Source organism: Seriola dumerili, unplaced genomic scaffold (assembly GCF_002260705.1).
Source record: "Seriola dumerili isolate Sdu_G_001 unplaced genomic scaffold, Sdu_1.0 BDQW01002927.1, whole genome shotgun sequence".
NCBI classification, from domain to species: Eukaryota; Metazoa; Chordata; class Actinopteri; order Carangiformes; family Carangidae; genus Seriola; species Seriola dumerili.
This window is the reverse complement of record NW_019177182.1, coordinates 651,170-677,518: the sequence shown is the minus strand read 5'-3', so window position 1 is coordinate 677,518 and position 26,349 is coordinate 651,170. Positions and strand designations below refer to the sequence as shown.

Sequence of the window (26,349 nt, the reverse complement as noted above, 5' to 3'; positions counted from 1 at the left end):
ACAGGTGAATGAGTAACTGTTTTTTTTGTTTGGTGGTGGGCAAAACATTAGAAACACCTCTCAATATAATGCAGTCCAGTCCAGAAATATTGCAAACTATAACCCCAATGATCAATGTGTAGTTAAATCAATACTGTGCCTCTCTTACATGGTCAATCAAAACTGAACATGTGTATTTTTGTAAAGCTATCATTTATGGCTGAGCTGTTGTGTTGGATTACATTAGATTTTACAGGTGTAACAAAGAAAGTGGTCACTGACAGTTGTATGAATATAGTTGCTGAATGACTGAAAACATTTGAATGGAACACCCAAATTAAGTCTAGTATCAAATGTAGTATCAAATGACACTGTAGGCCGTAATGCTAAAATGTGAAATGTATGTATGTTACATATTTCAAATAGAAATCTTCAAAACACAATGTGTGCATATGTCTAGATAAATTAATCAAACAAACACAAATTGTCTTTAATGACTGACTGAAATTGCAGGACAGAGTAAAATAATTTTACAGGCATGGTTGTAGTAAATGAAAACACTAGTATAATGGCATATAGGTTTGAAAATGTACTACACCAAAGAAATTGTATACAATTAATAAGACTGCAAGGACAACAGAAGGTGAATACAGGCCTCTTCCTGTATCAGCAAGATTATGAGTCAACTCACACAATTTATAATATAGTCTTGATGTTTGTGATTATACTAGACACTTGATTTTTTGTTTCTGATACTGCTTTTAATATTGTTCCTTTGCAGTATTTATATTGTCTGTAAAGTTGTTGTTTTTAATAATTCATATGAACTTTTTCTAATATACTTCACTACAGACTAACGGAAGGATATCACTTTTTATCATAATGTAGAACTCAGGGTAAACACAGATCGAACATAACAACCTAAACACAGCCACCACCTCCTATTCATTTTCTAGAGAAGAATCCCACAGAACGAGCATGATGTTACAGGACAATTCTGGCTCACTCATTAAATCTTGGGTCTTATATTAGAACATTTTGGTTGTCACTTCTGATATTTGTTATAATATCGTACTCAAATATTTGCTGAGATATTATAATGTGTGACATTACTACAATGTAAAGTAGAAAAAGAAGAAATCAGAAAATGACACAGATTGTAAAGAAGCCAACAGTTTATCCAGATCATCTAAATCATTCTATTGAAGGGCAAACTGAAAGTGAGTGCATCTGAAATCTTTGTAATAATCTCTCATTGCAAGGGAACGCAATGTGCACACAACTGTAGAGCAGTAGGCCAAGTTGACCAAGGAAGTCAGACTATACACTGTGATGGATGTTTACAACAGACGGTTTGGTTCAAATTTAAATGTTCACTTTGGGTTCCTTTTCAAATACATTGATCTAATCTGTGGGTTTGTCTGATCATCTAATAGTACCTGTCACTTTGATTGGTTAACAAATCTTAAGAGGGTGGGTATTATCTATTATCTTAGGGGTTCAGACACACGGTAATTAAAAGTTCTTTACCGAGGCATGAAATAATAAAATATATTTCATATAAACAATGAGAATACGTTCAAAATTACATTTTGAAAAAAAACAGTAGCAATAAAAAGAAAATAGACAGTTAAAAATTAACAAGACTAGGTCAAGACCTAGTCTATGCCTGGACCACATATGATTATTGTGTGAAATTCAGGACTTAGTATAAAACTGTTATGGAGCCGCTGTAAACAACTGACATCATTGAATCATATATACATTCAGCCTTGTGTCAGCCAGTTTCAACTCTTGTCTGTTTGCTTCCCTCCTCCTCTCTGTGCTCACATGTACAGTATTTAAATACAGCTGAATTAACAATATGGCAGTTCTCATTTACATGTTTTTCTGTTTCTGTTCTAAGACAACGGAAAAAAGTTTGAAACAGTGACTGAAACGTGGCCCATTAATACTACATGTTAACTTCCAAGCTATTTCCAAGCTGCTGCTTTGCAATGCTAGAATCCTGATTTTCCTTATTTATGACCATGATGTCATCTGACAAAGTCACCATACACATAAATTACAGACAAAGACTGTGCTGTGATTTAGGTTATGTTCATTAGGAAAGTGATGACTCCGGGGAAAGTTAGAAGCAACAGAATATGTTTATTTTATTCCTCAAATAGCACACTGCCTCGGTCTACACAACAAACTGCTTCTCCGCCTCTCTACCACTCACTGAAAACTTTTGTGAGTTCTGACAAGTTTTTCATTATTAGCAGTTGGACAAATTGCAAAAGGAAATGACAAAATCATGATAGAAGAATTACATCACTAACTATCAACATGTTACCCATGTTTACATGTGATGGTGTCACGTGAACTGGGTGTGAGGACTGAGCTCATAAAGTCTGTCAGCAAATTCTGCAGCACTACATGTACTGAAACAGTCACTGCCTCCACCTTCTGTCTGCACAGGAGAAATGTGTGGGGATAATTCCAGTTCATGCTTGTGAACTCACAAGACCTCCCTAGTCTTCTGAGGGATGAATGAGAGTAAGGACTCTTAGTGCTAAAGGAATTTAAACTGAAGAATAATTGTGCTTTTGCACTACAATTACACCAAAAGGTTAATATTTGTAGTTCATTTAGTGCTTCTCTAAAATGTATGCAAATCAGTCTGAGACAAACATCACTGTTGAACTACAGTATCAGGGGTTAATGGGATTAGTGTTGTTTTCTATTATGACTACAGTGCCATCCTGTGTGTTCCTCTTCATCAATGGGACCATGTTATTCACCTTGAGGAGTAAACCAGTGTTTCGTGAGACCTCTCGGTACATTCTTCTGTATAACCTCCTTTTTGCCGACACTATAAACTTGGCCCTCAGCCAGTTACTGTACCTAATCGCTGCTTGTAGAATAAGGCTGACATATCCTATGTGTGGTGTTTTTGCTTTCTTGGCTGACCTCACAACTGTGATTTCTCCTCTCACACTGGTGGTGATGTCTCTGGAGAGATATGCAGCCGTGTGCTACCCACTGAGGCATGCTACCATTATTACCATCAAAAACACAGGGGTGGCTATCATTGTGGTTTGGGCCTTCAGTTCACTAAGTGTTCTCACTCGAGTTCTTTTGTTGCTAAATTTTCCATTTGCAGAGCTGGAGAACCTGCAGATGAAAGACTTTTGTGGAAAAGAAAGCATGTTACTTGATCCAATGTCTGATCTTTATGACAGAGCCTACACTTATTTTCTGTTTGTTTTAGGTGGTGTGACAGTCACTTGTTCCTATATCGGTGTGATGGTAGCAGCCAGGTCAGCCTCTACAGACAAAGCTTCAGCCCAAAAGGCTCGTAACACGCTGCTGCTGCATCTGGTGCAGCTGGGTCTCAGTCTCTCATCGACTATACACAACCCATTTCTCACAGCTATCTCAAAGGTCCTAGACAGGATAATTATTGTGCGCATACAAATTATCCTTTATGTTTGTATCATTATCTTTCCAAGATGTCTGAGTGCTTTAATCTATGGCATCAGAGATCAGACCATCAGACCCGTCCTCATGCACCATCTCTGCTGTCAGTCAGCCCTTTATTTGATTGCTTATCTTGTACTCTCTGTACAGTACAGTAATACAGTCGAATTCCAAATAAAGATGTTCTCATTTACATGTTTTACTGTTTCTGTTCTCAGATGACAGAACAAGTTTGAACTAGTGACTTAAATGTGGCCCATTAAGACTACATGTTAACTTCCAAACCATTTCCAAGCTGCTGCTTTACATTGCTAAAATCCTGATTGTCTTTATTTAATGACCATGACACCATCTGACAAAATCACCATGCACATAAGTTAAAGACAAAGACTGTGCTGTGATTTAGACTTTATTTACTTGTAAAGCAATCACTCAAAGAGAAAGTTAGAAGCAACAGAATATGTTTAGCTGATCTCTGACACAGCACACAGCCCCCGTCTGTGTAACAAACTGCCGCTCTGCCTCTCTACCACTCACTCAACACTTTTGTGAGTTCTAACAAGTTTTTCACTATTAACAGTTGGAGACTTATACTTGTCAGTCATAGCTTCAAGACACATGACTTAAATGATGGCATGTGCCAGGAAATTGGAATATTGTGGTAGAGGAATTGCATCACCCATTACTAACATGTTTACATGTGATGGTGTCACGTGAGGTGGGTGTGATGACTGAGCTCATAAACTCTGTGAAGGTCGCAAGATCTCCACTTTCATACAAACACAAACTAAAGAATATTGATTGTGCTTTTGCACTGCAATTACATCAACAGGTTAATATTTGTAGTTCATTTATTGCTTCTCTATAATGTATGCAAATAAGTCTCAGACAAACATCACTGTTGGACTGCGGTATCAGGGGTTAATGGAAAGAGTGTTGTTTTCTACTCTGTCTACAGTGCCATGCTGTGTGTTTCTCTTCATCAATGGGACCATGTTATTCACCTTGAGGAGTAAACCAGTGTTTCGTGAGACCTCTCGGTACATTCTTCTGTATAACCTCCTTTTTGCAGACACTGTAAACTTGGCTCACAGCCAGTTACTGTACCTAATCGCTGCTTGTAGAATAAGGATGACATATCCTGTGTGTGGTGTTCTCAGCTTTTTTGGCAATCTCACAACTGTGATTTCTCCTCTGACACTGGTGGTGATGTCTCTGGAGAGATATGTAGCTGTGTGCTACCCACTGAGGCATGCTACCATTATTACCATCAAAAACACAGAGTTGGCTATCATTGTGGTTTGGGCCTTCAGTTCACTAAGTGTTCTCACTCGATTTCTTTTGCTACTAAATTTTCCATTTGATGAATTGGACAGCCTGCTGATGAATGACTTTTGCTCTGCTGTAGCTATGTTGCTTGGGCCCTTAGCTGATGATTATGACCAAACATACACTTGTATTCTGTTTGTTTCAACTGGTATGACAGTCACTTGCTTCTACATTGGTGTGATGGTAGCAGCCAGGTCAGCCTCTACAGACAAAGCTTCAGCCAAAAAGGCTCGTAACACGCTGCTGCTGCATCTGGTGCAGCTGGGCCTTAGTATCTCATCAACTATACACAACCCCTTTCTCACAGCTATCTCAAAGGTCCTAGACAGGATAATTATTGTGCGCATACAAATTATCCTTTATGTTTGTATCATTATCTTTCCAAGATGTCTGAGTGCTTTAATCTATGGCATCAGAGATCAGACCATCAGACCCGTCCTCATGTACCATCTCTGCTGTCAGTGGAAACGCTCACCTTTTCTCTCACATTCCTCAACCAAGGCAAAAGTAAGCATACTTATCACTTCATAGATAAATATTATCTGTAACAAAATCTGGGTCTGCTGCATGCTGGATAGGATAACTACAAGTGAATGACTAACTGGTATTTTTGTTGTTAACGTGTAGTTAAATCAATAATGTGCCTCTCTAAAAGGGTCAATCAAAACGGAACATGTTTATTTTTGTAAAGCTATAATTTATGGCTGAGCTGTTGTGTTGGATTACATTAGATTTTACAGGTGTAACAAAGAAAGTGGTCACTGACAGTTGTATGAATATAGTTGCGGATAATTTTACAGGCATGGTTGTAGTAAATGAAAACACTAGTATAATGGCGTATAGGTTTGAAAATGAATTACACCAAAGAAAATGTATACAATTAATAAGAATGCAGAGACAACCAAAGGTGAATACAGGCCTCTTCCTGTATCAGCAAGACTATGAGTCAACTCACACAATTTATAATATAGTCTTCATGTTTGTGATTGTACCAGAAACTTTTTTTTTTTCCGACAGTCCTTTTAAAATTGTTTAATAATTCATATGAACTCTATCTAAAATACTTCACTACCGACTAAAGGAAGGATATCACTTTTTATCATAATGTAGAACTCAGGGTAAACACACATCGAACATAACAACCTAGACACAGCCACCACCACCAAGAATCCCACAGACGGAGCGTGATGTTACAGGACAATTCTGGTTCACTCAATGAATCTTGAGTCTTATATTAGAAAATTCTGGTCGTCATTTCTGACAGTTGTAATTTCATTGTACTCAAATATTTGCTGAGATATTACAATATGTGACTTTGCCACAATGTCAACAAGAAAAGAAGGAATCAGAATATCAGATAGATTGTAATTAAGCCAACAGTTTATCCAAATGATCTAAATCCCTTTAATTTAGGGCAAACTGAAAGTGAGTGCATCCGAAAACTCCCTCACTGTAAGCAAAATCAGTGTGAACACAATGTTTACAACAGACCGTTTGGTTAAAATTCAAACATTCACCATTGGGTTTTTTTTGTTTCTTTTCAAATACACTGTTGCTCATAAAGTTGGAATAAAATATTTTTTACCTCTTTCTATGAAATGATTGTGACAATGTGATTTATTCTTGAAAAATAAAGTGTATATCTTCTAAAAACTTTAGTAGTCGATCTCTTCCAAACATATCACAATGAAAATGAAACCACAATTAAATCACAATTAAACTGAAAACAAAATTATTCCAACTTTATAGGCAACAATGTACATTGATCTAATCTGTGGGTTTGATCATCTAACTGCCGTCACCTATCATTTTGTTTGGTTGCCAAATCTTAAGAGGGTGGGTCTTATCTATTATTTTAGGGGTTCGGACACAAGGCAATTAAAAGTTCTTTACGGAGGCATAAAATAATTGAAAACATTGCAGGTAAAACAACAAGAAAACATTCAAAATTGCATTTTGGAAAAATAAAAACATAAGCAATAACAAGAAAATAAATAGTTAAGGATTAACAAGATTAGGTCAAAACCTAGTATATGGCTGGACCGCATATGGTCAATGTGTGAAGTTCAGGATGCTGTTATGGAGCTGGTGTAAACAACTGACATCATCGCTTCATATTTGCATTGAGTCTAGTGTCAGCCAGCTTCAGCCCTTTAATTGTTTGCTTCTCTCCTACTCTCTTTATAGTATCTTAATACAGCCAAATTCCCAATAAAGCTCTTTTTAATTACATATTTTCTGCTTCTGTTGTCATCCAACTTCTGATGGATGAGTGGAAGGATAGATTTTCAGTGTTATAGGAACAGAAACTGAAGATTAATTTTGCTTTTGTACAGCATTCTCGGTTATATTTTTAATTTAGTAAATGCTTCTCTACAATCTATGCAAATCAGTCTCAGACCAATGTCACTATTGGGCTTCAGTATCAGGGTTATTGGTAATGGTGTTGTTTTCCATTGTGACTGCAGTGCCATCCTGTTTGTCTCTCTTCGTTAATGGGACCATGTTATTTACCTTGAGGTGTAAACCAGTGAATCTCCCATTCTGTATTTTTTGTTTCTGGTTTTTCTTTTACCCTGGACAATGTCTGTCCAGAGCTCAGTGTTTGACAGTGGGTGGGCAGAAAAAGGTCAATGGCCTTGCTCCCCGGTTTAGCCAATAGTACATATCCATCTGTTGTGGTGTTGGTTTAGTCCAGGCCAGGGAATAGTGTCCCCGTATTCATCAGCTGGGGCTTGAAATGTCCCTGGATCTAATCATCAGCCAGTTCTGGGCCAGCTGAGGGATTCTTTTTTCAAGCAATGTGATTTTCAGGCTGAGCTTGATACAGCTTGTGGATTCAGTTGAGGGAGAAGAGAGGGGAGGCATTTTGTTGCCAGGCGACCCTCTTTAGCAGGACTCTGAAACTTTCATCTGTCCCGCGGGTAAAACTTTTTTGTTAGTGCCAAGGTAACCAAATAACTGCCTCACAATTGCATGGTCGGCCAAACAGTACAGCGTTAATTACTAGTAAACTCTTGAGTTATGGCCAAAAATCTGTTTGTGTGGTCACAGTGACCTTTGAGCCCATCTCAGGGTCAAAGTTTGTGCCAAACTTGAAGAAATTCACTGCTAGCGTTTTTGAGATATCACGTTCATAAGAACACAAATGCAATTTGTGAGGTCACAGTGACTTTGACCTTTAACCGCTGAATTCTAATCAGTTCATCCATGAGTATAAGTTAATATTTGTGCCAGATATAACAAAATTCCCTCTGGGCGTTGCTGATCACTTTCAGAAAAACATGGTCACCATGACCTTGACCTTTGACCACCAAAATTCAACCAGTTCATCTCTAGTCAAAGTAAACGTTTGTGCAAAATTTGAAGAAATTTCCTGAAGCCAGTCTTGAGATATCACATTCAAGAGGCTTTGTGGCGACCTTCAACCTCTAAAATCTAATCAGTTCATCCTTGATTACAAGTGAACTTTCACATTAACAAGAGTGGGACAGACATCGCACAAACATAATTTCCGTCCATGACTGTCGCAGAGGAAATTACTGTCTTTGCTGTGACAGTAGGAATGATGAGCAAAACTACAAAAATAAGAAATGAAAATAAAAAATGCAAAAACGATCCTTGAGTTAGGCCTTGTCAATATCTGCATAGTATATGGTAGCATATGTGAAATGAAACATTCATAGGAATAAGCAAATAAAACAGTATGTTTGTGTCACTCATCCATTACATTCATATAATAGACACTCAATAATTTCATCATTAGTGAGCAGTACATTGAAATTTCAGACACTAACCATCATGATGATGATAGTGGTCCACTTTGTTTAGAGTAGACAAACAACACAATAGGTAACCAAATGAAACGGAATGTATTAAGTACATTCATAATAATTACTCCTGCTTTATGGATAATATGATGAAGTGGATGTGGGTATTGAAGAGGTGGTGATAGGAAGATTACATCACCCATTAATAATTAAAAATGCTTGCGTGTGATTGTGTTATGTAAAGTGGATGTGAGGACAGAGTTCATAAACATTACAACGGGGGCAGGCAAACCCCGCAGACCAGCTCTGCTCACATGGAAACAAGAACAGCCTCTACCCTACTAAAAAAGTATGTGGATGATTTTCGGTTATGCATGTGAACTCTGACATTCTCTGCTCTAAAGATGGCATATATTTACTGTTCTAGGAATACGAACAGAACAAGATTCCTTTTGTTTTCACTGTCCAGTTACATCAAGTGGTTAACATTTTTTATGTCTCTTCCATTCTTTTCAAAGATGACAAATGCAACTCAGTCTGAGACCACCTTTACTGGACGAGGGATACCGGAAAGGGTTTTTTTTTCCACTGTCACTACAGTACCATGTTTTGTGTTCCTCTTCATTAATGGGGCGATGTTATTCTCTTTGAGGAGCAAACCAGTGTTTCGTGAAACCTCTCGGTACATTCTTCTGTATAACCTGCTTTTTGCAGACACTGTATTGCTAGCACACACTCAGTTAATGTACATAATCGCTGCTTGTAGAATTAGGCTAATGTATCCTGTGTGTGGTGTTCTCACAATGCTCACAAATCTCACATCTGTGATTTCTCCTCTGACACTGATGATGATGTCTCTGGAGAGATATGTAGCCGTGTGCTACCCACTAAGGCATGCTACCATCATCACCATCAGAAACACAGGGGGGGCCATCATTGTGGTTTGGGCCTTTGGCTCTCTTAATGTCCTCATACGAGTTGTTTTATTGTTAGATTTTCCATTTGAAGAGCAGGAGGGCCTGCAGATGACAGAATTTTGTTCCAGAGAAAAAATGATGCTTGGCTCATTGTCTGATGATTATGATAAAGCCTATACTTGTATTCTGTTTATATCAGCGGGTATGGCAATTACTTGCTCCTATATTGGTGTGATGGTAGCAGCCAGGTCAGTCTCTACAGACAAAGCTTCAGCGCGTAAGGCTCGTAACACACTGTTGCTATATTCGGTGCAGCTGGGCCTCAGTCTGTTCTCAACTATATACAACCCATTGCTCATAGCTATCTCAAAGGTCGTAAACAAGATAGTTTTGGTGCGTATTCAGATTGTTGGTTATGTGTGTATTGTCATCTTTCCAAGATGTCTCAGCACTCTCATCTATGGCATCAGAGACAGGACCATCAGACCCATTCTCATATACCATCTATGCTGTCGCCTAAAACTATCAGTTATCCAATCCAAGTCTGAGGTCTCATCTTAGGATACATGGAATGCATCTTAAAGATACCCTTGCATTTTTTAAGCCTGTCTTAAAACAATACATGCCCATATGTACACTGAAACAGTTTTTGGTCACTACAATTGTGACAAAAAACCTATCCTCCTGTCCATAGTGGCCATAACCATGAAGAGATAGCTTCCTAATCTTCCCATTTAAATATGCATTAGATTAAGAGGAATTTAACTTCAAAAAGGTTCAAGTGGGACTTGTAACATTATATATATTTCTGTTAAGTAAAATAATGTGGATTACCACTGCACATTTACTATGTTTTACGCAAGAAAATTAGAGTGAGGAGCTTAAGAAAAGACATGCTGTAAATCAGTGGTGAATGAAGAAATCTTCATTACAATGTGAAATTCATTGTGCCTCTTGTTATTTCAAGATTCACAGATTTTGACTCATTGTATTAATATATCATTTAATATCAGAGTTAAATTTTTGATCATGTACAGTGACTCTGTCTGCATGTACTGTATTTCTGCATTTACAAATTCAAAATATAAAATACACAAATACAGTACAATTGGGAAAATACAAGAAGGCTAACTGTCTTTATCTATGTCTCACACAATGCAAATGAACAGCTTGAGTAACCAGCATTCCAAGTTGAAATCACATTACAATATTGATTGCAAAAAACAATAATGTTGTTGTCATTATTATAATGAACATCATTTGAGCACTCTTAACACACCACAAGGACCTCTGCTCATTGATCAAGAATACATGGGTGCTCATGGTAAAGTTACTCAAACAAGCAGTCAACATTAGCATTAGCATCTAACTACTGTCAAAGGACAAAGGCCCATAACTCCTCCCATGTAAAGTTAATAACTGAAAGCTTTGAATTGCATTGCATTTTCTGCTATGTCTTGTTTATGTATTGTGTATGCACATACTGAAATGTACCATGCACATATTAAAAATCCCCTATTGTAGAAAGTGAGATTTCCATGTCTTTCCATGTTTCCATGAATAATATATATATATATATATATATATATATATATATATAATATAACTGAAACAAATGGCCCCTGCACATGGTTGCATTTAAGTGCAATATGTTTCATAACAACTACTCATAGTCCTGTCCTCATAAATCAACAGAATTTAAGAAAAAGCCTAAGTTTACTTACGTAGCTCAGCCTGCCAGCCTTAAGTGCACTGCAGCGAGAATAGAAAGTAATATGAACAGAATACAAGACTAGTTTTAACAAACAGCAGACCTGGGCAGACAGGATGTCCATATTATTACAGATGGCATTTTTAATGCTTTCAGGACCACATTTTGTAAAATAACACCCAAACAAGCAAGACAGATTCTGTTCTCATTCCCAATACTGAGAATAGAACATGGACCACACTATTGGGTGTCCACATGGTGTCATGAAGGGGGTGGGAAAACTGAGCTAAGATATAGCATGTGAGGACAGACAAGCCCTGCAGACCAGCTCTGCTCACATGGAATAAACCCTGGCCTCTAACCTGCTGACTGTCGGCACAGGAAAATGCATGTGGATAATTTTGTTATATATGATAAGTTTTGCATGTGAACATAACAGGTATCTGTACTCTAAAGATGACATGTCTTCACTGTTTTAGGAATGCAAACTGCACCAAAATTGTTGTGCTTTTGTGCTTAACTTACATCAACAAGTTCATATTTATTTTTTGTCTTAAATGCTTCTCTAAAATGTCATATGCAAACCAATCTCAGACTCTCAATATCATCAATTTCAACATTACTGGTCAACAGTATCAGGGGTTACTGGAAAGAGTCTTGTTTTCCACTCTGATTGGAATGCCATGCTGTGTGTTCCTCTTCATCAATGGCACCATGCTTTTTACCCTGAGGAGTAAACTGGTGTTTCGGGAGACCTCTCGTTACATTCTTCTGTATAACCTCCTTTTTGCAGACACTGCTCAGTTGGCATTTAGCCAGTTACTATATATATTTGCTGCTTGTAGAATAATGCTAACATATCCAGTGTGTGGTGTTCTTGTTATGCTCACCAAGCTCACGAATGAAATCTCTCCTCTCACACTGGTGGTGATGTCTCTGGAGCGATATGTAGCTGTGTGCTACCCACTGAGGCACGCTACCATCGCCACTATCAGAAACACAGCAGTGGCTATAATTGTGGTTTGGGCCATTAGCTTACTAAATGTCTTCACTCGAGTTCTTTTACTCTTAAATTTTCCATTTAAAGACCTGGAGAGCCTGCAGATGACAGATGTTTGCTCTGATATACAAATGTTGGTTGATCCAATAACTGATCATTATGACAAAGCCTACACTTACTTTCTGTTTGTATCTGCTACTGTGCCAATCATTTCCTCCTATATTGGTGTGATGATAGCAGCCAGGTCAGCCTCTGCAGACAAAGCTTCAGCTAGTAAGGCTCGTAATACACTGCTGCTGCATCTGGTGCAGCTGGGCCTCAGTCTCTTTTCAAATATGCACACCTATATTGTTCAATCCCTCTCAACAACCCTGCAAAGGTTAATACTTGTACGTATCAACAGTGTTTTCTATGTGTTTATCTATATCCTCCCTAGGTGTCTGAGTTCTCTCATCTATGGGCTCAGAGATCAGACCATCAGGCCCATCCTCTTGTACCATCTATGCTGTCGACTGACACTCAGTCATCTTAGTAAAGACTGAGGTCTCACCTCAGATTACAATTTAATGATACAAGCATTATTTTCAAAGAATATATTGACTTGGAACAAATCTCTGTGTTAATTTAGAAACCAGGTAGAGTGGTTGAAAAAAAATTGATAACAATCAAAGGTGGATTTCCTGCATTTAATGATGGCATTTATGATCGACTCTTGAGTATATGTTCCATATCAATATATTAGCAATAAAAAACACATTGGCTTAGTATTGTAATAGCGCTATATTTTTCCCTTAATGCTTTATGGTCATCACATACTACATTACATTACATATGTTTTTTTTATTGTTTGCAATTGCAATAAGTAAGAGGAATATAATATTCATACATAATAACTCAAATACAATAAAGTCAACAGCTGTGTTGCATAACATCTTTTCAGCAGGAAGACAAGGCAGATAACTAAGTGTTTAATTAAAAAGGCATCGTATCACAAATAGTATTTCAAAAATCAAGAGAAACCTGTTATTGGACATAGTCACCTGTCACAGTCTAGATTTTTTTTTAAATCTGAAAACAGAGCCAAGAGAAGGTCCTGACTGTAACAGGTCACAAATTGAAAGCTTGACACAAGAAACAAATTAGTAGAAACAAATTTTAGAATTTATTTACCAATTTAGAATTTGTTTTTAGAAATTTCAGAATTTATTTACCAATATGCAAAATCTCTTTTTTCCTTTCTGCATTTTTTTTTCTGTGTAATAATGTTGATTTATCAATACAAAAATCTATAATATCAAAAATAAACAGAATACATAAGCTAGTGACAACAGTTTTTTGGATACTTTCTACTCAGGTGTCAAATGACATCTTACCATTTTACTCTGGGAGTGGAGGCTTCGGTCTGCACTCCTTTGTTGTTCCAATAAGCATAGCCTTAATGGGTGTCAGAAGACCAGATTCCAGTGCCAGTTCAACTGAAACAGGATCGTGCCTGGGCAGGGTGTTAGCTTGATCAGGTTCAGCGTGGCAGATAGTCAGAGGTTTGCCAGTGATCAGTGTTGATACTCCAGTTAACCTGGTGCTGTTAGCTATTATTAACACAGCCTGCGGACTATACTTTTTGACAATTACAAATTTGGTGTAAGTTACTGATCCTTTCCTTGTCATCAACTACTTGTTCTTGTGTAAAAGTTGTTTACATGTTGTGTAAACACACAGTTAAACAAGGCACCAAGCTGCAGGACAAGAGCCGGGGTTCTAATGGTGGGACATGAACACCACCTTTGACCCCTATTCCAGTCTCTACAACATGCCAAATTAAAATGAATGTCATGCAGTTCTAGATTTTCATGACCACCATATGCAAATAATATTGAGTTCAAAATGTACAGTAGAACAAGTACCACACACTTCACGCAAGGATATTATATTCACCATTTTTTTCATATCCTAAACAAGCAGAACGCAGCAGTAACAGATGATGTAGGAAAAAAGCTCAAACATACAGCTTCAAGTTTCTGTAAATTTACACCCTCATAGAATTAATGCAAGAACAAAATCAATGTACTAATATAAAAGTGAATGATCACAATCATAGATTCCAAAATAGCTTTGTTTTCCTTCCATATTACTTCCTTCATTCATTCTTAAATTAATCATTAAATACTACTGTATAGAAGGTGCCCCACTGAAAATATTTTAATTGATATATTTCATCACAAATGAATAACTAAACAACAGATTAGACAATTTCATTACTTCATGTTGTGTCAAACAAATCCTCAGACAATGGTGAGGGTTAATTTCCGACATCTTGTTGATTACATATAGCGATTGGCCTGTGAGCCCAGTCCTGATACATACATGAAGCAGTTCTGCACACCCCAAATGAAAAACACTAAGAGACGGCCTGTTAAGAGACAGAAAGCCATGGTAAAACCTTAAAGGGATTTTTTGACGGCCCACCAGCCCACCAATGTGGCGGTAAATCTCCCGGTGCTTCTCACTGACAGTCTGATTATGACATATGGTCAGTTACCAATGGATATGTGTGAGGCTGTGATTGGTTGGATGGCCGTTCAATCAATCTAACTTTAACAATACATTTTCAGGTATGAGGAACTCAGTTTCACTTCATCAATAACTAACGCAGTAAAAGTGCAGGTGTCACAACAACCATGCCAACCACAGGTGCCATGTGCTTGCCGACATGATATCTTTAGCGTGAGAATCATCAAAAATGTGTCTTTGTAACCAAATACAATTATTCCAATTTGTACTGGCTCTGATAAAATGATATAAATAAATCTGATCAACTTTATCAGACTTATCGGGAAACTGCTAAAGAAACGAAAAGATATGTGAAAATGTGTATTAAGACATTTGCTCAGAGTTCAATAGCATTTCAGAAAAAGCATAAATTTATTTCCAGCTTTAAGTGCACTCTAGCCAGAAGAGAAACTAATATACATGAAACAGACTATTGGGTGTCCATGTAGTGTCATGAAGTGGGTGGGAAAACTGAGCTAAGATATAGTATGTAAAGACAGACATGCCCTGCAGACCAGCTCTGCTCACATAGAATCAACCACAGCTTCTAACCTGCTAACTGTCGGCAAAGGAAAATGCATGTCGATAATTTTCTTCTTTGACTGGGAAGGTAACAGGTATCTGTACTCTAAAGATGACATGTCTTCACTGTTTTAGGAATGCAAACTGCACCAAAATTGTTGTGCTTTTGTGCTTAAATTACATCAACAGATTCATATTTAATTTTTGTCCTAAATGCTTCTCTAAAATGTCATATGCAAACCAATCTCAGACTATCAATCTCAACATTACTGGTCAACAGTATCAGGGGTTACTGGAAAGAGTCTTGTTTTCCACTCTGATTGGAATGCCATGCTGTGTGTTCCTCTTCATCAATGGCACCATGCTTTTTACCCTGAGGAGTAAACTGGTGTTTCGGGAGACCTCTCGTTACATTCTTCTGTATAACCTCCTTTTTGCGGACACTGCTCAGTTGGCCTTCGGCCAGTTACTTTACATAATTGCTGCTTGTAGAATGAGGCTGACATATCCAGTGTGTGGTGTTCTTTCCATGTTCACCAAGCTCACAAATGACATCTCTCCTCTCACACTGGTGGTGATGTCTCTGGAGAGATATGTAGCTGTGTGCTACCCACTGAGGCACGCTACCATCATCACCATCAGAAACACAGCAGTGGCTATCATTGTGGTTTGGGCCATTAGCTTACTAAATGTCTTCACTCGAATTCTTTTACTGTTAGAGTTTCCATTTGAAGACCTGGAGAGCCTGAAGATGACAGATGTTTGCTCTGATATACAAATGTTGGTTGATCCAATAACTGATCATTATGACAAAGCCTACACTTACTGTCTGTTTGTATCTGCTACTGTGGCAATCATTTCGTCCTATATTGGTGTGATGGTAGCAGCCAGGTCAGCCTCTGCAGACAAAGCTTCAGCTCATAAGGCTCGTAACACGCTGCTGCTGCATCTGGTGCAGCTGGGCCTCAGTCTCTTCTCAACTATGCACACCTCTATTGTTCAATCACTATCAACAATCATGCAAAGGTTAGCAATTGTACGTATCAAGAGTGTATTTTATGTGTTCATCTATATCCTTCCCAGATGTCTGACTTCTCTAATCTATGGGCTCAGAGATCAGACCATCAGGCCCATCCTCTTGTACCATCTATGCTGTCGACTGACACTCAGCTGTCCAAGCCGAGGTTGAGGTCTCACCCTACATTACAGTTGGCTTAGTCCTGCAACAGGGCAGCAGCAAAACACAACTGCATTTCCAGTATGAATTATAAAGTAGTATGTGCTCAACGTGTTTTTAATTGTTTATGATTGGAAAAAGCAAAAGGAATATAATGTTTGTATACATAAATAATCCCTGGCTCATTCAGGATAAATATATGTAACCCCACTACAATGGAGTCCCCAGCCCTGTTGCATAACATCTTCTTTTCAGCAGCATTACAAGGCAGATAACTCATAATTTAAAAGGCAGCATGCATATCACACGTAGTATCAAACAGAATTTACTTTTGCTGTTGATATTTATAATAATAAAATTGGATGATATAATACGGCTTAGAATAACTACTACTACTACTACTATTCTCTCTCTCTCTCTCTCTTCCCCCCCTGTATTTATATAATGAACCTGTGAAGAAAATTACTTTTTTGCTCGATGTGAACACACTATATGTTTATGTGTATGTTTTGCTGGTCATTTCAATCAAGAAAAAAACAAGATATGAAATTATTACAAACTAATTTAAATTTAATTACATCTGACATCTTGCAAATCAATAAAATTCAAACACATGTTTCTCTATGAAATGCATTCAACACCAGCGCTCACAGGGAGCAGGCAGAAATACTACGACTTCAATAAATCAGGAAATTAAACTGATATATATATCAATGTATATATGTCTATCTATAGTATCTGGTAGTACTTTATATCATGTATAATAATCACTCAGGCTACCATTTATGCTGTTCTTTTTTGTGTGATTACGTGTTAATGCTGAGTTTTTATTTTTCAAGATATTTTTGGGCAATTTTCCCTTCATTTGACAGTCTAAAGAGAGAGGACTGTGGGGACATAGTTATATGGTATGTTCCTTAACCATTAGGCCACGAGATCCCACAGTGCTTGTTTGTATGTGCAACTGTCTTTTAAGCTGTTTCTATCACACCACTGAACAATACTACAAACAAAGAGTAAATTAACTATGTTCTGATAAAGTAATGGCAAATTAGTCCATGTATGTAACGTATAATGTTACTGTTTAATCTACAGTAAATATTGTGAATAGGAACAAAAATGTTGTAATATACTTTCAATGCTTAATATTATAGGTTATTTTAAATATCTTTTAAAGTCATTTAATCTCACATTTGTACAACGTTGGAACAATATTATAAATAAACTGTCATATGTTTCAAAGTTGATTCATATGACAGCATTCATTTTTAATTGCTTGTGATTTTTTTATCCTTTGTTTCAGTTGTGCTAAATGTGTATACAAGTGGCTTCAGTTTCTCTTGTTGATTTCGAGGTTGACTTGAATTTTTTTAGAGCTCAATTCTTTTCTTTTTCAGCCTCTAATTTCAGAGTCTTTTGTTCATCTTCATGCAGCTCCTATCAAGGATCAGTGATGGGAAAGATCCCACATCTAGATTTAGACCACAACCTTATCTTTGGAAATTGCTATATTGGCATTTGTCTTTCGTATTTATGATTGCTAATGAATTAAACACACAATGGAGAGGTTAATTTTGTCAGGATAAACAAAATGGTAATCTGTGTTGACTGATAATGCGTGACAATTATAAGTTTAATTTTCAAGTAGGGAATACTATGAGAAATTATTATTTCAATTCCACTAACAATCGCAAAGGGGTTAGAACCTGCAAACTGTAATTTGGGCTACATTTTCTTTGAGCTTTCAGGGCATCACTTATTACAATCAAAGCAAGAAAATCACAGGCAATGATCCCAGGTTCAAGCCCTTTTGAACTCAACAGAGGGAAGCTGCTCAATCAGCCAAAATAAAAGCCACAAGTAGCAACAAGCAGGTTTCAGGTTCCACAAAGCAAAACAAAGTCGTTGCAGTTAGTTTAATTCTAATAAAGAAAGGATTGAGACAAATAGGACACTTGTTTCACTATCAAAAAGCCTGCAACATTTCTACAATTGCATCCTCAACATTCAAAATGCTTCAGCAAACCTATTCCCAAACCGTGACTGAAGATACATACCCACAATTTATGATGATTAGATTAGATGGCCATTTTCCTGCAAAGTACCACCATTTATGAAGTTTATTGGTCAATATCTTGAAAGCTAAATAAGATATCAACAAATTTTAAACAACTGTTGATAAGCTTGGTCCAATGATGATCTACAGACAATTTGGTAGCAAGCTGACCTAGAGTTTTGGATGAGGTGTCAACAAAGTATTTTTCTAAAAATACAAAATGATTGAAAATCCATCATGGTAGGGCTGCCAGTAATGACTGTTTTCTATCAATTAATCTATTGACTATTTCATCTATTTAACTAATCTATTTAGGTCGATTAACCTTAAAAATGAATTTTCTGCCAAAATATGTAATTGATACATTGGCACCGTTAATCAATGTAGAATGAGCCCAGATACTGTCCTAAACTTTTTCTCAAAAACTTAGTCAATGAAAATGCTAATATAGGAGACAGACGACTTCATGGCTTTATGAGTGTATTTAGCAGTTACAAGGACAATCGATATTCAAAAGCTCTCCCGACTAAAACACTTACAAATTAAGTAATCCTTTACATATCCTTTACATTTTTGATAGTGAGCACACTGTGAGCCATAAAAATTATTAATCACAAAATAACACTGGTTACACAAACCTATAGTGGCGGAAGACAAATAATGATAATAAACCAACACTAAAGATTAAGTGTTCTGGCCCTTCAGGGGTTTAACATTAACAACAATACAACAATAACACCACATACAAGCAAGACACGTTCTGCTCTCATTCCCAATACTGAGAATAGAACATGGACCACACTATTGGGTGTCCACGTAGTGTCATGAAGTGGGTGGGTAAACTGAGCTAAGATATAGCATGTGAGGACAGACAAGCCCTGCAGACCAGCTCTGCTCACATGGAATTAACCATGGACTCTAAACTGCTAACTGTCGGCACAGGGAAAATGCACATGAATAATTTTCTGATTTACAAGCAAATGTAACAGGTATCTGTACTCTAAAGATGACATGTCTTCACTGTTTTAGGAATGCAAACTGCAAAAAAAGTGTTGTGCTTTTGTGCTTCAATTACATCAACAGATTCATATTTATTCTTTGTCCTAAATGCTTCTCTAAAATGTCATATGCAAACCAATCTCAGACTCTCAATATAATCAATCTCAACATCACTGGTCAACAGTATCAGGGGTTACTGGAAAGAGTCTTGTTTTCCACTCTGATTGGAATGCCATGCTGTGTGTTCCTCTTCATCAATGGCACCATGCTTTTTACCCTGAGGAGTAAACTGGTGTTTCGGGAGACCTCTCGTTACATTCTTCTGTATAACCTCCTTTTTGCAGACACTGCTCAGTTGGCATTTAGCCAGTTACTATATATATTTGCTACTTGTAGAATAATGCTAACATATCCAGTGTGTGGTGTTCTTTGCATGTTCACCAGACTAACAAATGACATCTCTCCACTCACACTGGTGGTGATGTCTCTGGAGAGATATGTAGCTGTGTGCTACCCACTGAGGCACGCTACCATCATCACCATCAGAAACACAGCAGTGGCTATCATTGTGGTTTGGGCCATTAGCTTACTAAATGTCTTCACTCGAGTTCTTTTACTCTTAAATTTTCCATTTAAAGACCTGGAGAGCCTGCAGATGACAGATGTTTGCTCTGATATACAAATGTTGGTTGATCCAATAACTGATCATTATGACAAAGCCTACACTTACTTTCTGTTTGTATCTGCTACTGTGGCAATCATTTCCTCCTATATTGGTGTGATGGTAGCAGCCAGGTCAGCCTCTGCAGACAAAGCTTCAGCTCATAAGGCTCGTAACACGCTGCTTCTGCATCTGGTGCAGCTGGGCCTCAGTCTCTTCTCAACCATGCACACCTCTATTGTTCAATCACTATCAACAATCATGCAAAGGTTAGCAATTGTACGTATCAAGAGTGTTTTTTATGTGTTCATCTATATCTTCCCCAGATGTCTGACTTCTCTTATCTATGGGCTCAGAGATCAGACCATCAGGCCCATCCTCTTGTACCATCTATGCTGTCGACTGACACTCAGCTGTCCAAGCCGAGGTTGAGGTCTCACCCTAAATTACAGTTGGCTTAGTCCTGCAACAGGGCAGCAGCAAAACACAACTGCATTTGCAGTATGAATTATAAAGTAGTATGTGCTCAATATATTTTTAATTGTTTATGATTGGAATAAGCAAAAGGAATATAATGTTTGTATACATATATAATCCCTGGCTCATTCACGATAAATATATGTAACCCCACTACAATGGAGTCCCCAGCCCTGTTGCATAACATCTTCTTTTCAGCAGCATTACAAGGCAGATAACTCATAATTTAAAGGCATCATGCATATCACACGTAGTATCAAACAGAATTTACTTTGGCTGTTGATATTTATAATAATACATAAGTTAAATAATATAATACGGCTTAGAATAACTACTACCAGCACTACTACTACTACTACTATTCTCTCTCTCTGTCTCTCTCTCTTTCGCTCTCTCTCTCTTTCCCCCCTGTATCTATATAATGAACCTGTGAAGAAAATTACTTTTTTGCTCGATGTGAATGTACTGTATGTTTATGTGTATGTTTTGCTGGTCATTTCAATCAAGAAAAAAACAAGATATGAAATTATTATGAACTAATCAAAATTTAATTACATCTGACATCTTGCAAATCAATAAAATTCTAATAGAAGTTTCCCTATGAAATGCATGCAACACCAGCGCTCACAGGGAGCAGGCAGAAATACTACGACTTCAATAAATCAGGAAATTAAACTGATATATATATCAATGTATATATGTCTATCTATAGTATCTGGTAGTACTTTATATCATGTATAATAATCACTCAGGCTACCATTTATGCTGTTCTTTTTTGTGTGATTACGTGTTAATGCTGAGTTTTTATTTTTCAAGATATTTTTGGGCAATTTTCCCTTCATTTGACAGTCTAAAGAGAGAGGACTGTGGGGACATAGTTATATGGTATGTTCCTTAACCATTAGGCCACGAGATCCCACAGTGCTTGTTTGTATGTGCAACTGTCTTTTAAGCTGTTTCTATCACACCACTGAAAAGTACTACAAACAAAGACTAACACTGCACTGACCTCATGTATTGTTCATCAGGGCCTCCACAGGATCATAAATGAAAATTAAAAACTTTCAACACTTTCTGACATTTTGTAAATTAAAACTTAATGGAATAATTGAATTTATTGCGAGTATGAATTCTTTGAGAAATAAGAGAGTTAACGTTGAAAACAGCAACTAAAAAGTGACTTTCACCCAAGTAGAGAATGGTGTTACCAAGATAAAAACACAGCGTATGCATGTATGGATGAGAGTCAGAGAAACTGAACTTGATTTGTCAATCAACAAATGAATTAAGACTGCATTACTGTATTGGCACCTTATCAAACTACAAACATTTTGCCAAAAACATTGAATTTAATTTAATTTTTCTCTTCAACCTAGTTAACTCCAGGTAATAAATTATTTGCTTTTCTTCTAAAACAATGATCTGTTAAAGAAAAAGCTAATTAGTCTATGTATGTACAATATTAGTTTAATCTATAGTAAAAATTGCGAATAAGAACAAACATTTTGTGATATATTTTAATGCGTGACAGTTATGAGTTTACTTTTTCAAGTAGGGAACAGTATAATGAATTACTATTTCAATTCCACTAACAATCGCAAAGGGGTTAGAACCTGCAAACTGCAACTTGGGCTACATTTTCTTTGAGCTTTCAGGGCATCATTTATTAAAATCAAAGCAAGAAAATCACAGGCAATGATTTCAGGTTCAAGCCCTTTTGAACTCAACAGAAGGAAGCTGCTCAATCAGCCAATATTAGTATCAGCAAGAAGGTTTCAGGTTTCACAAAGCAAAACAAAGTCATTGCAGTTAGTTTAATTCTAATAAAGAAAGGATTGAGACAAATAAGACACTTGTTTCAATTTGGTAGCAAGCTGACCTAGAGTTTTGGAGGCGATGTCATCAGACATTTCATGGTTTTGGCTCATTCCAGCTCACATAAATTTGAGCTGTGGCAGAAGACAAATAATAATAATAAACCAACACTAAAGATTAAGTGTTCTGGCCCTTCAGGGATTTAACATTAACAACAATACAACAATAACAACACATACAAGCAAGACACGTTCTGTTCTCATTCCCAATACTGAGAATAGAACATGGACCACACTATTGGGTGTCCATGTAGTGTCATGAAGTGGGTGGGTAAACTGAGCTAAGATATAGCATGTGAGGACAGACAAGCCCTGCAGACCAGCTCTGCTCACATGGAATTAACCATGGACTCTAAACTGCTAACTGTCGGCACAGGGAAAATGCACATGAATAATTTTCTGATTTACAAGCAAATGTAACAGGTATCTGTACTCTAAAGATGACATGTCTTCACTGTTTTAGGAATGCAAACTGCACCAAAATTGTTGGGCTTTTGTGCTTAAATTACATCAACAGATTCATATTTAATTTTTATCTTAAATGCTTCTCTAAAATGTCATATGCAAACCAATCTCAGACTATCAATTTCAACATTACTGGTCAACAGTATCAGGGGTTACTGGAAAGAGTCTTGTTTTCCACTCTGATTGGAATGCCATGCTGTGTGTTCCTCTTCATCAATGGCACCATGCTTTTTACCCTGAGGAGTAAACTGGTGTTTCGGGAGACCTCTCGTTACATTCTTCTGTATAACCTCCTTTTTGCAGACACTGCTCAGTTGGCATTTAGCCAGTTACTATATATATTTGCTACTTGTAGAATAATGCTAACATATCCAGTGTGTGGTATTCTTTGCATGTTCACCACACTAACAAATGACATCTCTCCTCTCACACTGGTGGTGATGTCTCTGGAGCGATATGTAGCTGTGTGCTACCCACTGAGGCACGCTACCATCATCACCATCAGAAACACAGCAGTGGCTATCATTGTGGTTTGGGCCATTAGCTTACTAAATGTCTTCACTCGAGTTCTTTTACTCTTAAATTTTCCATTTAAAGACCTGGAGAGCCTGCAGATGACAGATGTTTGCTCTGATATACAAATGTTGGTTGATCCAATAACTGATCATTATGACAAAGCCTACACTTACTTTCTGTTCGTATCTGCTACTGTGGCAATCATTTCGTCCTATATTGGTGTGATGGTAGCAGCCAGGTCAGCCTCTGCAGACAAAGCTTCAGCTCATAAGGCTCGTAACACGCTGCTGCTGCATCTGGTGCAGCTGGGCCTCAGTCTCTTCTCAACCATGCACACCTCTATTGTTCAATCACTATCAACAATCATGCAAAGGTTAGCAATTGTACGTATCAAGAGTGTTTTTTATGTGTTCATCTATATCTTCCCCAGATGTCTGACTTCTCTTATCTATGGGCTCAGAGATCAGACCATCAGGCCCATCCTCTTGTACCATCTATGCTGTCGACTGACACTCAGCTGTCCAAGCCGAGGTTGAGGTCTCACCCTAAATTACAGTTGTCTTAGTCCTGCAACAGGGCACTTTTTTTTTGCTGAAATTAATTATGGCCAGCAAAACACAACTGCAAGATATGAAATTATTATAAACTAATCTAAATTCAATTACATCTGACAACTTGCAAATCAATAAAATTCTAATAGAAGTTTCCCTATGAAATGCATGCAACACCAGCGCTCACAGGGAGCAGGCAGAAATACTACGACTTCAATAAATCAGGAAATTAAACTGATATATATATCAATGTATATATGTCTATCTATAGTATCTGGTAGTACTTTATATCATGTATAATAATCACTCAGGCTACCATTTATGCTGTTCTTTTTTGTGTGATTACGTGTTAATGCTGAGTTTTTATTTTTCAAGATATTTTTGGGCAATTTTCCCTTCATTTGACAGTCTAAAGAGAGAGGACTGTGGGGACATAGTTATATGGTATGTTCCTTAACCATTAGGCCACGAGATCCCACAGTGCTTGTTTGTATGTGCAACTGTCTTTTAAGCTGTTTCTATCACACCACTGAACAATACTACAAACAAAGAGTAAATTAACTACACAAGAAATTATTATTTCTTGTATACATGTCTATACATATATAGATATATATACTTATAGTATGTGCCAAACATACTTTGAACATTTGGAAAAATGCATTAACCACAGAATGTTGTTCAAATGTGGTTTGTCTGCATCTCAGTGCATCCTCATATATTGTTCATCAGGGCCTCCACAGGATCATAAATGAAAATTAAAAACACTTTAAAAACACAATTAAAACACTTTCTGACATTTTATAAACAAACAATTAATGGAATAATTGAGAAAATGATCAGTATAAATTCTTTGAGAAATAAGAGAGTTAAAGTTGAAAACAGCAACTAAAAAGTGACTTTCACCCAAGTAGAGAATGGTGTTACCAAGATAAAAACACAGCGTATGCATGTATGGATGAGAGTCAGAGAAACTGAACTTGATTTGTCAATCAACAAATGAATTAAGACTGCATTACTGTATTGGCACCTTATCAAACTACAAACATTTTGCCAAAAACATTGAATTTAATTTAATTTTTCTCTTCAACCTAGTTAACTCCAGGTAATAAATTATTTGCTTTTCTTCTAAAACAATGATCTGTTAAAGAAAAAGCTAATTAGTCTATGTATGTACAATATTAGTTTAATCTATAGTAAAAATTGTAAATAAGAACAAACATTTTGTAATATATTTTAATGCATGACAGTTATAAGTTTACTTTTTCAAGTAGGGAACAGTATAATGAATTACTATTTCAATTCCACTAACAATCGCAAAGGGGTTAGAACCTGCAAACTGCAACTTGGGCTACATTTTCTAATGAGCTTTCAGGGCATCACTTATTACAATCAAAGCAAGAAAATCACAGGCAATGATCCCAGGTTCAAGCCCTTTTGAACTCAACAGAACGAAGCTGCTCAATCAGCCAAAATTACAGCCACAAGCAGCAACAAGCAGGTTTCAGGTTTCACAAAGCAAAACAAAGTCATTGCAGTTAGTTTAATTCTAAAAAAAAAGGATTGAGACAAATAAGACACTTGTTTCATTATCAAAAAGCCTGCAACATTTCTACAATTGCATCCTCAGCATTCAAAATGCTTCAGCAAACCTATTCCCAAACCGCGACTGAAGATACATACCCACAATTTGTGATGATTGGATTGGATGGCCATTTTCCTGCAAAGTCCAACCACTCATGAAGTTTATTGGTCAATATCTTAAAAGCTAAATAAGATATCAACAAGTTTTATACAACTTTTGATAAGCTTGGTCCAATGATGATCTACAGACAATTTGGTAGCAAGCTGACCTAGAGTTTTGGATGAGGTGTCAACAAAGTATTTTTCTAAAAATACAAAATGATTGAAAATCCATCATGGTAGGGCTGCCAGTAATGACTGTTTTCTATCAATTAATCTATTGACTATTTCATCTATTTAACTAATCTATTTAGGTCGATTAACCTTAAAAATGAATTTTCTGCCAAAATATGTAATTGATACATTGGCACCGTTAATCAATGTAGAATGAGCCCAGATACTGTCCTAAACTTTTTCTCAAAAACTTAGTCAATGAAAATGCTAATATAGGAGACAGACGACTTCATGGCTTTATGAGTGTATTTAGCAGTTACAAGGACAATCGATATTCAAAAGCTCTCCTGACTAATGAATAGACAACACTTACAAATTAAGTAATCCTTCACATTTTTGATAGTGAGCACACTGTGAGCCATAAAAATTATTATTAATCACAAAATAACACTGGTTACACAAACCTATAGTGA

At 36.9% G+C, this 26,349-nt stretch overlaps 7 protein-coding genes across 7 annotated transcripts; all 7 read left to right on the top strand.

The window, feature by feature from the left end:
* The first annotated feature begins 2,514 nt into the window (after positions 1–2,514).
* On the top strand, positions 2,515–3,685 carry LOC111239511 (olfactory receptor 52B6-like). Its single transcript, XM_022769402.1, has 3 exons — positions 2,515–2,520; positions 2,617–3,547; positions 3,663–3,685. The coding sequence occupies exons 1-3, from the start codon at positions 2,515–2,517 to the stop codon at positions 3,683–3,685; spliced, it is 960 nt and encodes a 319-aa protein (XP_022625123.1).
* Positions 3,686–4,311: 626 nt separating this feature from the next.
* LOC111239510 (olfactory receptor 4N2-like) lies at positions 4,312–5,304 on the top strand. Its single transcript, XM_022769401.1, has one exon. It carries the CDS (start codon positions 4,312–4,314, stop codon positions 5,302–5,304), a length of 993 nt encoding a protein of 330 aa, XP_022625122.1.
* A 301-nt stretch (positions 5,305–5,605) lies between these two features.
* Positions 5,606–10,021, top strand: LOC111239509 (olfactory receptor 7G1-like). Its single transcript, XM_022769400.1, has 3 exons — positions 5,606–5,616; positions 7,136–7,203; positions 9,105–10,021. Exons 1-3 carry the CDS (start codon positions 5,606–5,608, stop codon positions 10,019–10,021), a joined length of 996 nt encoding a protein of 331 aa, XP_022625121.1.
* Positions 10,022–11,720: 1,699 nt separating this feature from the next.
* Positions 11,721–12,713, top strand: LOC111239508 (olfactory receptor 4K17-like). Its single transcript, XM_022769399.1, has one exon. The coding sequence runs from the start codon at positions 11,742–11,744 to the stop codon at positions 12,711–12,713; it is 972 nt and encodes a 323-aa protein (XP_022625120.1). The 5' UTR covers positions 11,721–11,741.
* Positions 12,714–15,469: 2,756 nt separating this feature from the next.
* LOC111239540 (olfactory receptor 1073-like) lies at positions 15,470–16,432 on the top strand. Its single transcript, XM_022769435.1, has one exon. It carries the CDS (start codon positions 15,470–15,472, stop codon positions 16,430–16,432), a length of 963 nt encoding a protein of 320 aa, XP_022625156.1.
* A 3,164-nt stretch (positions 16,433–19,596) lies between these two features.
* LOC111239541 (olfactory receptor-like protein OLF4) lies at positions 19,597–20,568 on the top strand. Its single transcript, XM_022769436.1, has one exon. The coding sequence runs from the start codon at positions 19,597–19,599 to the stop codon at positions 20,566–20,568; it is 972 nt and encodes a 323-aa protein (XP_022625157.1).
* Positions 20,569–23,041: 2,473 nt separating this feature from the next.
* LOC111239539 (olfactory receptor-like protein OLF4) lies at positions 23,042–24,004 on the top strand. The gene has a single exon (XM_022769434.1). It carries the CDS (start codon positions 23,042–23,044, stop codon positions 24,002–24,004), a length of 963 nt encoding a protein of 320 aa, XP_022625155.1.
* The last annotated feature ends 2,345 nt before the right edge of the window (positions 24,005–26,349 follow it).